Below are 14,853 nucleotides of genomic sequence, written 5' to 3' on the forward strand. Positions count from 1 at the left end.
GTCACCGAAGACACCACTTGGGAAAAAATAAAAAAAAATTAAAAATGGGTGATCCGATTCTTTGAGTGAACAACTTCAAGGCCAGTGGGGTCTGATACGCATTGGAGGCCACACTTGAGGTTAACGAGAAAGGCAGCATAAACCCCTCGGATTTTGTATACATCAACTTGCAGTGCATTTTATTCAATATATATATAGGTTGTCATATGACAAAGGTTCCCGGTCTATTTACGAGGCGTCCTATGTGGAGTCTGCTTTTTCTGCATTTCAATACGACATCGACTCCGGTCATCCAGCCAGGGGAGCTCAAAACTCCTGTAGGGAAGAGGAAAGATCAGGTCAGCAAAAACCATAACAAAAGCACCCATCTGTGACTACAGCTGCACGCGTGGAAAAATATAAGGGTATGTGTCCACCTTCAGGATGGCCGGCGGTTTAGTCGGAGCGACAAACCCGCTCTGCGCTAAGCTCCGCCCCCTTCTGGGACGCGATGATGCCGAATGTGTTCATAGCACACATCTGGGATCATCGCACCCCACACATAAGGCCCTGTGTTATATCTTGCGGCGGCGCAGCGTCGCCGCAAGATATACGGACATGCTGCGATCTGAAAAGACGCGCCGCATGTCCGGAGTCGCAGGGCCGCCGCGTGCGTGTTACCACGCATAGTGGAGACGGGATTTCATTAAATCCCCTCCACTATGCTGTAACATCTGGACGCTGTGTGTTTGACGCTGCGTCTCTATGCAGGGTCAAACACGCAGCGTTTACTGCACGTGGACACATACCCTTAATGTTTACTTACTGTGGGGTAATTTTCGGCAAGGACCGTCCAAATGCCACAACAGGGAGGTAGGGGGTGATCATCACAGACTCCACTGTGGAAAAGATAAAGCAGTTAAGTTCAGCGTGGATAAACTGTATCACAACGTCATCAAAACATGGCTACTGAGTAGAAAGTCGTCATCATTAGAGTGGGGGATGAAAAGTGAGTACAGAGATCAGACCCCAAAACAATCTACAGGTATGTGAACACAACGTCTTTTAGACGTTTCCGGGGTTTTTTTTCCTGATAAGAGTCTTCTTTGGGCCAAGCATTTTTTTTTTTTTTTTTTTTAACTTTATACACTGCTCAATAAATAAAGAGAACTCTAAAATCTCACATCCTAGATATCACTGGATTAAATATTCCAGTTGCAAATCTTTATTCATTACATAGTGGAATGCATTGAAAGTAAAATAAAAATGAAATGTAAATTAAAATTAATATCCTATGGAGGTCTGGATTTGGATTGACACTCAAAAACAAAGTGGAGAATCAAATTACAGACTGAAAACTTCAGTGGCTGTGCAGCCCTCCAAAGAAATGCCTCCTCACACCATTACTGACCCACTGTCAAACTTGTCATGCTGGAAGATGTTGCAGGCAGCAGAACACTCTCCACAGCATCTCAAGATTCTCTCATGTGCTCAGTCTGAACCTGCTCTCATCCGTGAAGAGCACATGGCGCCAGTCAAATCTGCCAATCTTGCTGTTCTCTGACAAATACCAATCTCCCTGCACTGTGTTGGGCTGCAAGCACAACACACACTTGTGGACGTCGGGTCCTCATACCACCCTCATGGAGTCTGTTTCTGATACTCTGAGCAGACACATGAATGTTAGTGGCCTGCTGGAGGTCATTTTACAGGGCTCTAGCACTGCTCCTCATTGCACAAGAGGAGTAGGTAGCGGTCCTGATGATTGGTTGTTGCCCTCCTACAGCCCTCTCTGTCTCCTGGTTATCTGCGCCATGCTCTGGACACTGTGCTGACAGATACTGCTACCCTTCTTGCCACAGCTCACAATGATGTGCCATCCTGGATGAGCTGGACTACCTGAGCAACTTCTGTGGGTTGTAGACACTGCTTCATGCTACTGTACAGTACCTCTAGGGGTGAGAGCAATGACAAAATGCAAAAGTGACCAAAACTACAGCCAAAAAGGATGAGAACTGAGAAATGGTCTGTGGTCACCCCCTACAAAACCACTCCGTTATAGGGGTTGTCTTGCTAATTCCCTATCATTTCTACCTGTTGTCTGTGCTATTTGCACAAGAGCAGGAGACATTAATTCACAATCGGTATTTCTTCATAACTGGACAAACCGTTTTCTCAGAAGTGTGATTGACTTGGAGGTACATTGTGTTGTTTAAGTGTTCCCTTTATTTTTTTTGACCAATGCATATAAACTAATGACCAGCCAGAAGGGTCAGGTGGTCACTTCTTTTACCACTTCACAGATGTTCAAGCCTGAAGCAGTTAACAAAAGCTCAAATAGACTGAACATTTGCACACATTTTGACATTGCAGTGTACATGCTTTTTTTTTTTTTTTAGCCCTTTTCAATCTCGCTTTCTAGGCAGAATGTGCCTAATAAGAAAAAAAAAAACGTGCGCACATACTTTAAGGGTACATGAACACAGAACTGATCTGCTGCAGACCTAACACCATGGCAAATTGTGCGCCAAACCATGCAGTTTTCATCCTCTGTAAACCTACAGATTCTGTAAAATGTCATGCACAATGCCTGTACTGTAATACTCAGCAGTATGTCCATCCCATGTGCAGTATATGCATTAATATTTCTACTCAGAATAGTTAGATTACAGGCCATGCCAGACCTACCATCATCAGGTTCAGGAAAAAAGGAAGTGACTTCTGGCTCACTCTCTTGACTGCCCTTTTTCTTGTACATCCTCAGCTGCAGTCGCTGTAGGATCCGCTGCTCACGAATTCTCTGAATGTCCCACCTATAAGAGATACATTACAGAATCAATGGAAGACCACCAAAATGCCCCCTCTGGCCTAAACTGCTTAAAAAAATCATACATAATCCTCACCTTTTTCTCCTCTTTTCATCTAGCTCTAACTTGGCATGTCTCTTTGCAAACACTGCATCGTCCAAATTCTAGAAGGAGAGAGCACAGGATGTGGAGGAGGTTTCCCAAATGTCATCTTAAGCACACAACTCCATTTCATTAATTGCCTACACATCACGATTCCTCAGAGGATCTTGCTATGAAAAGAGCAACCAGCTGGCCAGCCATTAGTACCCCATTGCAGTTAAAAGAGGATACAAAACCAGGAATAAGACATGCAGCAGGGACTGTGATGCGTGAAAGACCCTTTTAATAAAATGTACATCCACTATTGATCTTTTCCTTGGCCATCTAGTCTAAGGAAAAATTCCTATAAGAGGGGTGGCACAGTTGCAGATACAACCTTACCATAACTGAAAAGCACTGGGCATGGGTCCATATCAAATGCACTTCCATGTAAGTGACCATGCTACGCATTAAAATTAGGTGGTCTAATCAGTATAGTGACCCATGCAAAGACTTCTTAAAAAGGTGCCATGAGCAAAGCAAAGGGTGGTGGGGGGGGGGGGGGGGTAAGTCATGCCATCTGCATATGGTATAGCTCATAAGCAGCGCTGAGCGTTTAGGAGGACCACCTTTATTATAAATACTTATATCTACTTTTTTTTTTTATACAGATCTTACCTCTGGTACGTCTGATGTATTCAAGTCCTGAAGAGGTTCTATCGGATGCTCTCTCCATGAAGGAACTGGGAAAGATAATGCAAAAGCCACAATTGAGACATTGCACTAGAAGCCACAAATTTCATTAAATTGCATCCCACCATGAAACAAAGCTGCCTGTTGAACATGGAAAAGATAGATCTCATTCACCCATTAAACTGTACCTCCAGCTTTTCTCTATTTTCACCACTAGAGGAGCTGTTTCACAGTAATGTGCCACTAATAGACCAGGTAAGCAGTATGGCAGCAGCCCAATATGTATACAGAAATCTACTTAGTTGTAATAGCCATTCTACTAAAGAAAATTAAGAAATGCAGGTCTCAGGTTCTTATGCAATTGCCATCACCAGGAGTGTCATCTATACGTGATCAATGAAGAAAAAAGTGAAGTAATACAGGTTGAATAAACAGGAGTGACAGCGAGAATTCAGCCAGTATTAAAATTTGCATTGAACAGTGGAGCTGTGAGTTCGGCTATGTATAGGATGCAAGTTAGGGTTAAAGCAATGCTCGCCAACAGGGACTGGAGGAGAGCCACTGATTGAAAGGGCTCTGCTTAGTAAATGACAGCCACAAATCTGTTTCAAAAGGACAAGCACCCCAAAATATTTGTCCAGGGCGGGAAGAACAGTGAGCACACACTGCATTAACCCTTCAGACAACCCCACCTTCCAAAACAGGTTTTAAGTGAATGTCCCTCTAGCACTTTTCTAAATGTATACTGCCAGGTTCAGCTAAGGTGAACTTCCACTAATAAGCATATGAGGGAAATTACAGATCTCACACTTGTCTGACTGGTGGGTAACCAAGCAAGGAACGAATGGACACCGCCGCAATCACAGCAAGTCTAATTACAACCCAATTGGATCTATCAGGCGCCATCACATTACATATTATAGTTCCAGCACTGTCTCAGGTTTCTAGCGCAGGTGTGACCAAAGCCTTAGAAAACCATTCTGGAATATGTAGAACTCGAAGCGTTTAACCCAGAACTCCAGAGAAATGATCACACATCCTTATGGCACAGAAGATGCTGGGGAGATGTATACTATGCTACTACCAGGAGCGGAAGTGTCAGCAGGCTACGGGCCAAGGATACTACTATCAGAAGTGCACACAGGAGGGTCGGCAGTGTCAGCAGGCTACAGGCAGTGGCTACTACTATCAGGAGCGCACACAGCAGGGTCAGCAGTGTACAGGCCGAGGCTACTACTATCAGAAGTGCACACAGCAGGGCCGGCAGTGTCAGAAGACTACAGGCCGAGGCTACTACTATCAGGAGCGCACACAGCAGGGCCGGCAATGTCAGCAGGCTACAGGCCGAGGCTAATATTATTTGAAGTGCACACAGTAGTAGCCTGCCAGCCCTGCTATCAGAGGTGCACAAAGGAGGGCCGGCAGTCTCAGCAGGCTACAGGACAAGGCTACTACTATCAGGAGCGCACACAGCAGGGCCGGCAGTGTCAGAAGACTACAGGCCGAGGCTACTACTATCAGGAGCGCACACAGCAGGGCCGGCAATGTCAGTAGGCTACAGGGCCAGCAGGCTACTACTATCAGGAACGCACACAGCAGGGTCGGCAGTGTCAGCAGGCTACAGGCCGAGGCTACTACGATCAGGAGCGCACACTGCAGGGCCAGCAGTGTCAGCAGGCTACAGGCCGAGGCTACTAGTATCAGGAGCGCACACAGCAGGGTCGGCAGTGTCAGCAGGCTACAGGCCGACGCTACTACTATCAGGAGCGCACACCGCAGGGCCAGCAGGCTACAGGCCGAGGATACTACTATCAGGAGCGCACACAGCAGGGTCGGCAGTGTCAGCAGGCTACAGGCCGACGCTACTACTATCAGGAGCGCACACCGCAGGGCCAGCAGTGTCAGCAGGCTACAGGCCGAGGATACTACTATCAGGAGCGCACACAGCAGGGTCGGCAGTGTCAGCAGGCTACTGGCAGTAAGGGTGTGACTGATAAGATCTTGGAGGACTAAGCCCCATCTGTTGAAAAGGGTTCCAAACCGGCTTCTTACTCTTAAGATATTTCACTACTTCTGCATACAAAAAATAATTCTAGAATATAATAATACTATTATTATATTATTATCAACAACAGGAGGAAACAATTAACTAGAAGTCAACTTCTTACAATTGTTATCCAACAAGACCTTAGTAGTAAGGTGCTGAAGTATTTCCCTGCCACCTTTTCCAAAAAGCTTAAGGTACCGTCACACAACGATATCGTTAACGATATCGTTGCTTTTTGTGACGTAGCAACGATATCGTTAAGGAAATCGTTATGTGTGACAGCGACCAATGATCAGGCTCCTGCTGGGAGATCGTTGGTCGCTGAGGAAAGTCCAGAACTTTATTTCGTCGCTGGATCTCCCGCTGACATCGCTGGATCGGCGTGTGTGACGCCGATCCAGCGATGTCTTCACTGGTAACCAGGGTAAACATCGGGTTACTAAGCGCAGGGCCGCGTCTGTCCCCGGCGCTGTGCTTCTCTGCACTCCTCCTGCATCCTGTGTCAGCGCCGGCCGGAAAGCAGAGCGGTGACGTCACCGCTCTGCTTTCCGGCTGACCTGCTTTCCTCTGCACTGTCAGCGCCGAGCGCCGGAGGACAGACAGCTGAAGGTAAGTATGTAGTGTTTATTTTTTTAACGTTTACGCTGGTAACCAGGGTAAACATCGGGTTACTAAGCGCGGCCCTGCGCTTAGTAACCCGATGTTTACTCTGGTTACCGGGGACCTCGGGATCGTTGGTCGCTGGAGAGCTGTCTGTGTGACAGCTCTCCAGCGACCAAACAGCGACGCTGCAGCGATCGGCATCGTTGTCGGTATCGCTGCAGCGTCGCTGAGTGTGAAGGTACCTTAAGTTTAGGAAAAAAAAAAGTCTTCATACTGAAAATCCTCAAACTACAGGCTCATCTGTAGACAAACCCAGCTGCACAAAATTCCTGCAGCTTAAAAACAGCCGTACTCATGCCATGCTGCTACAGTGCCGCTAGCTCTAGTCTTTGTTGATATGGCTGCAGCCTTGACATCCGGCCAGTCAATGGGCTCAGCAGTGATGCAGATCTGGACAGCACCAGACCACTGAGCCCAGTGATTAGCTGCAGTAGTCAAGGCTGCAGCCATATCATGAAATGCCAGGGATAGCAGTGGAGAAGCACAGCTGGAGCAGCAGAGGGTGAATATGGCTGACTTCTCTATTTTAGTGTAGAATCACTAACCATTACAGTCCTAGAGCTATCAGATATTACAATGACATCGCTAAAGATGAGTGACCGATCACATGTAATATAGAGTTTTAATTGCCCTTTAACGGTCCATGATTAGTCAGGTAAAGCAATGCATTTATGCCAAGAATAACTTTTAAGATACTATTTTGAGGAAGGTCATAAATGGTGCAAAAGAAAACAAGTAACGTCAAAGTCTCTGCAGTAATCCTGCGGCAAACTACAGACAGCCATTTGGGAAGATCCTCAATCTGTAAATGGCAGTCAGATCAGTACGTAAGTTGCTAATGTCTCACATGAAGGCAACAAGTATAAAGGGAGAGAAATAAGAACATGGAAAGGCCATTTATTAAGCTTTCACCGCTCAAGCCAGCCCAATAAGGAACACTCCAGAACAGGCAAAGTTGCCATTTAAACATATTAAAGCTGAAACTTTTAAGGCTCATACAATCTGACCTCATCATACGAGAGGAGTAAATCTTGTGTTCTGTGAAACTGGAAGAAACATCAAAGTGAGAACAGCCTCTTACTTGCCACACACTCCTCTTTCTTGGGCGAGGGCTCTCTCAGTGGAGAAGGAGGCGGCTGATGCCACCGGCATAGGTACATGTCCGTGGTGGCAAGGTAGGGCAAAGAATCTCTCTCGCCAGGGTTTGGTTCACTGTCTTTTAATGATGATGCTGCAGAGCTGTCCCATATAGACCTCAGGGGAGTATCCACTGGAGATTGAGAGGTTTCTGGAGTCTCTTTGCTGCGCAGCTCTCTCTGAATGACTGTCTCAGACATCGAACCCCCAGGCTCTGCATCTTCTGCCTCTGTTGGCAACCTTGACATCTTGCCCTTCATTTTTGCAAGTTCAGAGGTTAGTCTCTTAACTGGAGTCCTGTGGTCTGCATTGCCAAAGGCAGATTTCCTAGAACACAGAAAGAAGCAAGTCAGAAACAAGAAAATCTAGAAAAATGTAGGACCCTGATTAGGTCTTAACATAAAAGTCTTAACATTTTCAGATAGAAAGTACAGTCCAGGGAAATGTAGTATTACATGGTGGTCACTCAGATAAATGCCTGTCCCATTTTAAAGGGGTTGTACGGTTTAAAGATACAAGTCTGCAGGCAGTATGTGACTGCAGACTTGTGACTCTTCACATATCGGGCGCTGTAAGCTTTCTCCAGTGCTGTGGGTGGTCATCTGACTGCAAGTATGCGATATGCATACTCCCGAACACATTCAGGCTAGATAGGCACGGCCTCGCTCAATGCACATATATTGAGTGAGGCCGGAAACAGACAAGTCAGAATGTAGCCAGAGGTATGACCACCGCCGGCACCGGAGAATCCTCACAGTGCTCGCGATGTGAGGATTCAAAAGTCTTTGTGACCCCTGGAAACGGTCCATTCTGACAATGCAGCACTCCGACTAAAAAAAAAGGAGCTCTGCACCTTAAAGGCTTATTCCCATGTATGTATGTTATAAATGCCTAGTAGATACAAGTCCCACAAATGGGACCAGGGGCTATATAGGAAATGGGACCCTGCTGCATGCCGACATCACCGGAGATATAGTCAGAAATCCCATAAATGTATGAGATGAGATACCCCTTTAAAAGAGATTTCTTTCAAAAATGTCCATAGCTGCTCCGCTGATGATTTCTAAGTTAGTAATTTATATGAGGACAACAGAGGGGTCAGCGGTCTGCATGTAATTTGGTCATACAGTAAGCGCTAGAGCCCCGACAAAGCTGCCATTTACAGAAGTGAAAACATGAAATGTTTGAGAGGAACACTGCTTGGCTGGAGAGCCCCTTTAATGTATCAACAATCTGGTCAATAGCAGAGACTGGTTATTGTATAGCTCTCCAGTAAGGGAGTAATGGTCAGATCATCCACTTCCACCAACCTTTTGTGTCCTTTTGCATTTCTGCCAAAGGAGAAGGGCTTTGGGGTAAGGCCCGGCAACTGAGGGGAGGCCTCTGGGGGAAACTCCCCACCCCCTGCGCTCTCTGGAAGGGGACCTTCCGGCATGTCGGCGGCCGACTCACGGCTTTGTGGCGTGCGCTGTTTATCCTTCTCACTGTCCTTTCTGACCAACTGCATGCGTCTTTCCATCCGCTCAATGCGGGCCAGGAGCTAGGAAAGAAATAAGGTAGACCTTAATTGGGACAGCCATTGTGAAGAATGAGACATGGAAGAAGGTAAAGGGAACATACACAGATCTCAACCGGCCCCATGTCTATGTAGGGGGCTTCAAATATGGAGGGAACCACTGTGGGCTGCAAAGAGTTACGTGAGCAGCTATGAATCACATCAAAGTTGAGCAGATACAAGCAAATTTAAAATTTGGAGCGGAGCTACATCTGTAATGGGGTGGAGAGCCACAGGGAGGGAGACCAGAGCCACACACACAGCGGCCGGCCGCCACATACAGTCTGCATTGCACCAAATCACGGTGTGTTAATCTAGACACCCAGCACCGCACAAGTCAGGGACAGACAGGTCTCCATGCCTGGGAAAGGGGGCGCAATAAGAGAAAGGGAGAGAAGGCATTGACAAAAAAAAATGGTTCCCTATTCTGTTACATGCAGACATGGGCGCACAGAAAAGGAAAAGAAAGAAAAAAACTCACTGCAGCAGCTTAACCCTGTACAAGCCTGCATTCCTGGTCCCTGCAGATGTCTGGCTATAAAAGGGTTAACAGTGAGCCAAGGAAGAACAGTCAGTGGGCCTACAGCAGACTGAAATGCAAGCTCCCATGGCAGGGCAGGGGTTAAGGGGGCAAACCTTCCTCTTGCATATACAAGCTCCTGCAGACTTGCGGATGCCATTAACCCACACTATGCCTGCAACCTGTTTCCTCCTCAGTTTTTTGAGGGTTAAAAAAAAGGGCGAGGGAATGGGCTGCTAATAAAATAAATGTGAAGACTTCCAGCAAACCTAAAATCCATGGTATCCCATCCTCCTTTCCGTTACCATGGCAGCCCATTTAAACCGCCACCCCCCCCTCTACCGCCATGATGGTCTAGTGTGATTCTCATGAATGTGTATAGGATGGAGGGGGCTGTAAGAGAAGGGGGAGGGCAGAGAAAAAAGGGGGGGCAGGAATGAGATGGCGAGGGAGGTGGCATTACCTCAGCCTGTATGGGTCCTTCCTATGGAGGGCTGGCGAGGCAGATTCCCCAGCATTACACTACATAGCCTATCGCCCCCCTCTCAGGCGTCCCTCTCTCCACAAGTCCCCTCTCTCTTCCAAAAAAGAAAATCCCTCTCTCTCCCTTCCCCCAGTCTAGCTGCAAGATGCACACACAATATAGCAGAAGGAAAAAAAAATATGCACATTATATAGGTCCCAAATGTGAGACCCTCAACAGTCCCTAGATCATACATCAGTGCCATGGAAACAGTGGTGCCCGACACCCACATATAACGTGTATACAGCTGCCTATGTGCCCGCAGTGGGGCCATACATAACACCGGGCACTCTGCAGGCAGGTATTACACAGAGCAGACGTGGCTGACGGGCAGTGAGATGCCAGCCCACTCACTGGGAAGACGGGGGTTAACCACTGCACATTTCTACAAGAAAAATGGAGTATTGTTATAAAAGGAAAAATGATCTGCAAATCCTTAGATTATAATACAGTGAGCGAGTCCCTGTAAGATCCAGCGAGACTATGAGGGAGTATAAATAACCCGTGGCCGTTATCTCAGCCATATTCTCCATCCCATACGGCTCTTCCTACCATGGAAAATTGGAGCAACATAACTCGTATGTATATTTATATACATTTATATCTTAGTCAACAACTAGCGGCAGCAAAAACAGTCCTCATAGGAGCGGTAGCGAAAAAGATCCTCTATTGTAAAGTGGGGCTGAGGAGTCAGGGACATTGAGGAGTCGGAGGTTGGGCTACTGACTCCACAGCCCTGGTAATCGCAAAGCAAAAACCAAAGAATACCAGCTGCAAATGGCACAGCCCCAGTGTGTGTGTCAATGTACGCATAGAAAATAGATATATTTATTACACACGGCAATACCGGAGCTAACCCGTCTCCTGTGCCAGACTATACACACCTGTCTCCGTATAGGTAGGTCACAGAGAGAACTGTCTATATAACACATTATTGTTCTATAGTATACACCTCTAGTAGCCGTATAGATAATGCCCCACATCCTCACTGCCAGCATATACGTGTGTGAGCATATATATTTTATCTATACACAGTAAACACTACTAGTATATATATGTATAGTATAATGATCCGGAGATATATATATATATATATATACACACACACACTGTAATATGAATATAGTTTTATATTACACACACATTCTGTGCTCAGTATTGCGGCAGGCCGTGCAGTACCCCCAGGATTAGGGCACCGTGTAGTGGCAGGCCGTGCAGTACCCCCAGGATGAGGGCACGGTGGAGTGGCAGGCCGTGCAGTACCCCCAGGATTAGGGCACCGTGTAGTGGCAGGCCATGCAGTACCCCCAGGATGAGGGCACGGTGGAGTGGCAGGCCGTGCAGTACCCCCAGGATTAGGGCACGGTGGAGTGGCAGGCCGTGCAGTACCCCCAGGATGAGGGCACGGTGGAGTGGCAGGCCATGCAGTACCCCCAGGATGAGGGCACGGTGGAGTGGCAGGCCGTGCAGTACCCCCAGGATTAGGGCACGGTGGAGTGGCAGGCCGTGCAGTACCCCCAGGATTAGGGCACCGTGTAGTGGCAGGCCATGCAGTACCCCCAGGATGAGGGCACGGTGGAGTGGCAGGCCATGCAGTACCCCCAGGATTAGGGCACCGTGGAGTGGCAGGCCGTGCAGTACCCCCAGGATGAGGACACGGTGGAGTGGCAGGCCGTGCAGTACCCCCAGGATGAGGGCACGGTGGAGTGGCAGGTCGTGCAGTACCCCCAGGATTAGGGCACGGTGGAGTGGCAGGCCATGCAGTACCCCCAGGATGAGGGCACGGTGGAGTGGCAGGCCGTGCAGTACCCCCAGGATTAGGGCACCGTGGAGTGGCAGGCCGTGCAGTACCCCCAGGATTAGGGCACCGTGGAGTGGCAGGCCGTGCAGTACCCCCAGGATGAGGGCACGGTGGAGTGGCAGGCCGTGCAGTACCCCCTGGATGAGGGCACGGTGGAGTGGCAGGTCGTGCAGTACCCCCAGGATTAGGGCACGGTGGAGTGGCAGGCCATGCAGTACCCCCAGGATGAGGGCACGGTGGAGTGGCAGGCCATGCAGTACCCCCAGGATGAGGGCACCGTGGAGTGGCAGGCCATGCAGTACCCCCAGGATGAGGGCACGGTGTAGTGGCAGGCCGTGCAGTACCCCCAGGATCAGGGCACGGTGGAGTGGCAGGCCGTGCAGTACCTCCAGGATGAGGGCACGGTGGAGTGGCAGGCCGTGCAGTACCCCCAGGATTAGGACACCCTGTAGTGTCAGGCCGTGCAGTACCCCCAGGATTAGGGCACGGTGTAGTGGCAGGCCGTGCAGTACCCCCAGGATTAGGACACCCTGTAGTGTCAGGCCGTGCAGTACCCCCAGGATTAGGACACCCTGTAGTGTCAGGCCGTGCAGTACCCCCAGGATTAGGGCACGGTGTAGTGGCAGGCCGTGCAGTACCCCCAGGATTAGGACACCCTGTAGTGTCAGGCCGTGCAGTACCCCCAGGATTAGGACACCCTGTAGTGTCAGGCCGTGCAGTACCCCCAGGATTAGGACACCCTGTAGTGTCAGGCCGTGCAGTACCCCCAGGATTAGGGCACGGTGTAGTGTCAGGCCGTGCAGTACCCCCAGGATTAGGGCACGGTGGAGTGCCAGGCCGTGCAGTACCCCCAGGATTAGGGCACGGTGGAGTGGCAGGTCGTGCAGTACCCCCAGGATTAGGGCACGGTGGAGTGCCAGGCCGTGCAGTACCCCCAGGATTAGGGCACCGTGGAGTGGCAGGTCGTGCAGTACCCCCAGGATTAGGGGACGGTGTACCCCACACACAATTTATGCCCACCATACATGGTGCACGTACACACGTCAGTGACTGGTGATCGCCTCCACCACACATGTGACACCATCACGGCCCCGGGGCTCAGTTCGCTCGTTTCCCCGCCAGCAGCCGCCCTGTCCCCTCTCACCGTGTCCTTCTCGGCTCGGAGCTCCCCGATCTGCCGCTCCCTCTCCTGGATCCGGTGCTGCTGCTGCTCGATCAGGTCCAACTGCAAAAGAACGATCTGCTTGAGACAGGCCCCGGCTCCGGCGCCCCCTCTTAACGGCGGTCTCCAGCGAGCACCCGGGGAAGTTGAGCTCGAGGCCGGGGCCTGGCCTTGTCCAGTGGCCGCCGTAGTAGCCGCCCCGGCCCCGGTCACCGCCGCCCCGGCAGCTCCCCCAGCCCCCTTATCAGCCAGGGCCCCCGCTTCGCAGGCGAGCTTGCCGCACGGATCACTAAGCCCGGCCGGAGACTTCTTCAGCCCCCGCTCTCCAGGCTGCGGCCTACTCCGGCCCGCAAGCCCCGAGCTTTCCTGAGGCTCTTCCCCCGATAAGGGGTCGTCGTGCCTGGGGCGGCACACACTGGCTTTCATGCTCATGACTCCTCCTCGGGCCCGGCATCCTCCTGCAGCCTCGAGTGAGGGGAGGAGGCCGAGGCCCCCGGGGCGCACTGAGCTCAGAACCGAGGAGGAGGACGCACAATAAGATGGCGGCAGGGGGAGGGAGGAAGGAAGGAAGGAAGGGAAAGCCTGGAAGTGGTGTCTGCTGAGGAGAGAGGGGGAGAGCCGGCTACACTGCACTATACCCTGGAGGCACGGCCACTACACACTGCTGCCGTGTATACCCGGCGCGCTACCGCGTGTGCAGCGGCGAGAAGTGTAACCCTGTGTAATGCTGTGTAGTAATGGTGGCTCCTCTGCCACATACAGGGCTGAAGATGGAAACCCTGCAGATAAGTCAGCACATCATGTGAGGGTCCACAGTGACAGCAGTACACGCCATGTGAGGGTCCACAGTGACAGCAGTACACGCCATGTGAGGGTCCACAGTGACAGCGTTACACGCCATGTGAGGGTCCACAGTGACAGCAGTACACGCCATGTGAGGGTCCACAGTGACAGCAGTACACGTCATGTGAGGGTCCACAATGACAGCGGTACACGCCATGTGAGGGTCCACAGTGACAGCAGTACACGCCATGTGAGGGTCCACAGTGACAGCGGTACACGTCATGTGAGGGTCCACAGTGACAGCGGTACACGTCATGTGAGGGTCCACAATGACAGCGGTACACGCCATGTGAGGGTCCACAGTGACAGCAGTACACGCCATGTGAGGGTCCACAGTGACAGCAGTACACGCCATGTGAGGGTCCACAGTGACAGCGGTACACGTCATGTGAGGGTCCACAGTGACAGCGGTACACGTCATGTGAGGGTCCACAGTGACAGCGGTACACGCCATGTGAGGGTCCACAGTGACAGCAGTACACGCCATGTGAGGGTCCACAGTGACAGCAGTACACGCCATGTGAGGGTCCACAGTGACAGCGGTACACGTCATGTGAGGGTCCACAATGACAGCGGTACACGCCATGTGAGGGTCCACAGTGACAGCAGTACACGTCATGTGAGGGTCCACAATGACAGCGTTACACGCCATGTGAGGGTCCACAGTGACAGCAGTACACGCCATGTGAGGGTCCACAGTGACAGCGGTACACGTCATGTGAGGGTCCACAATGACAGCGGTACACGCCATGTGAGGGTCCACAGTGACAGCAGTACACGTCATGTGAGGGTCCACAATGACAGCGGTACACGCCATGTGAGGGTCCACAGTGACAGCAGGACACGTCATGTGAGGGTCCACAATGACAGTGTTACACGTCATGTGAGGGTCCATGATGACAGCGGTACACGTCATGTGAGGGTCCATGATGACAGCGGTACACGTCATGTGAGGGTCCATGATGACAGCGGTACATGTTATGTGAGGGTCCATGATGACAGCAGTACACGTCATGTGAGGGTCCATGATGACAGCGGTACA

General features: G+C 50.4%; 1 protein-coding gene across 1 annotated transcript; it reads right to left on the reverse strand.

The window, feature by feature from the left end:
• Positions 1-151: 151 nt before the first annotated feature.
• On the reverse strand, positions 152-13,542 carry MSL1 (MSL complex subunit 1). Its single transcript, XM_069751631.1, has 8 exons — positions 12,951-13,542; positions 8,718-8,947; positions 7,352-7,734; positions 3,546-3,610; positions 2,883-2,950; positions 2,668-2,792; positions 806-878; positions 152-315 (listed from the first exon to the last, which is right to left on the reverse strand). The coding sequence occupies exons 1-8, from the start codon at positions 13,398-13,400 to the stop codon at positions 225-227; spliced, it is 1,485 nt and encodes a 494-aa protein (XP_069607732.1). The 5' UTR covers positions 13,401-13,542; the 3' UTR covers positions 152-224.
• Positions 13,543-14,853: the final 1,311 nt, after the last annotated feature.

Source organism: Ranitomeya imitator, chromosome 2 (assembly GCF_032444005.1).
Source record: "Ranitomeya imitator isolate aRanImi1 chromosome 2, aRanImi1.pri, whole genome shotgun sequence".
Lineage (NCBI taxonomy): Eukaryota > Metazoa > Chordata > Amphibia > Anura > Dendrobatidae > Ranitomeya > Ranitomeya imitator.

Excerpts from the sequence above, each read along its gene's own strand:
- MSL1 (XM_069751631.1), bottom strand. The coding sequence starts at position 13,400 with ATGAGCATGAAAGCCAGTGTGTGCCGCCCCAGGCACGACGACCCCTTA. Across the intron at positions 879-2,667 it reads TTTTCCTGAACCTGATGATG|TGGAGTCTGTGATGATCACC; the intron begins GTAGGTCTGGCA and ends TCTTTTCCACAG. Across the intron at positions 316-805 it reads TTGCCGAAAATTACCCCACA|GAGTTTTGAGCTCCCCTGGC; the intron begins GTAAGTAAACAT and ends TCTTCCCTACAG.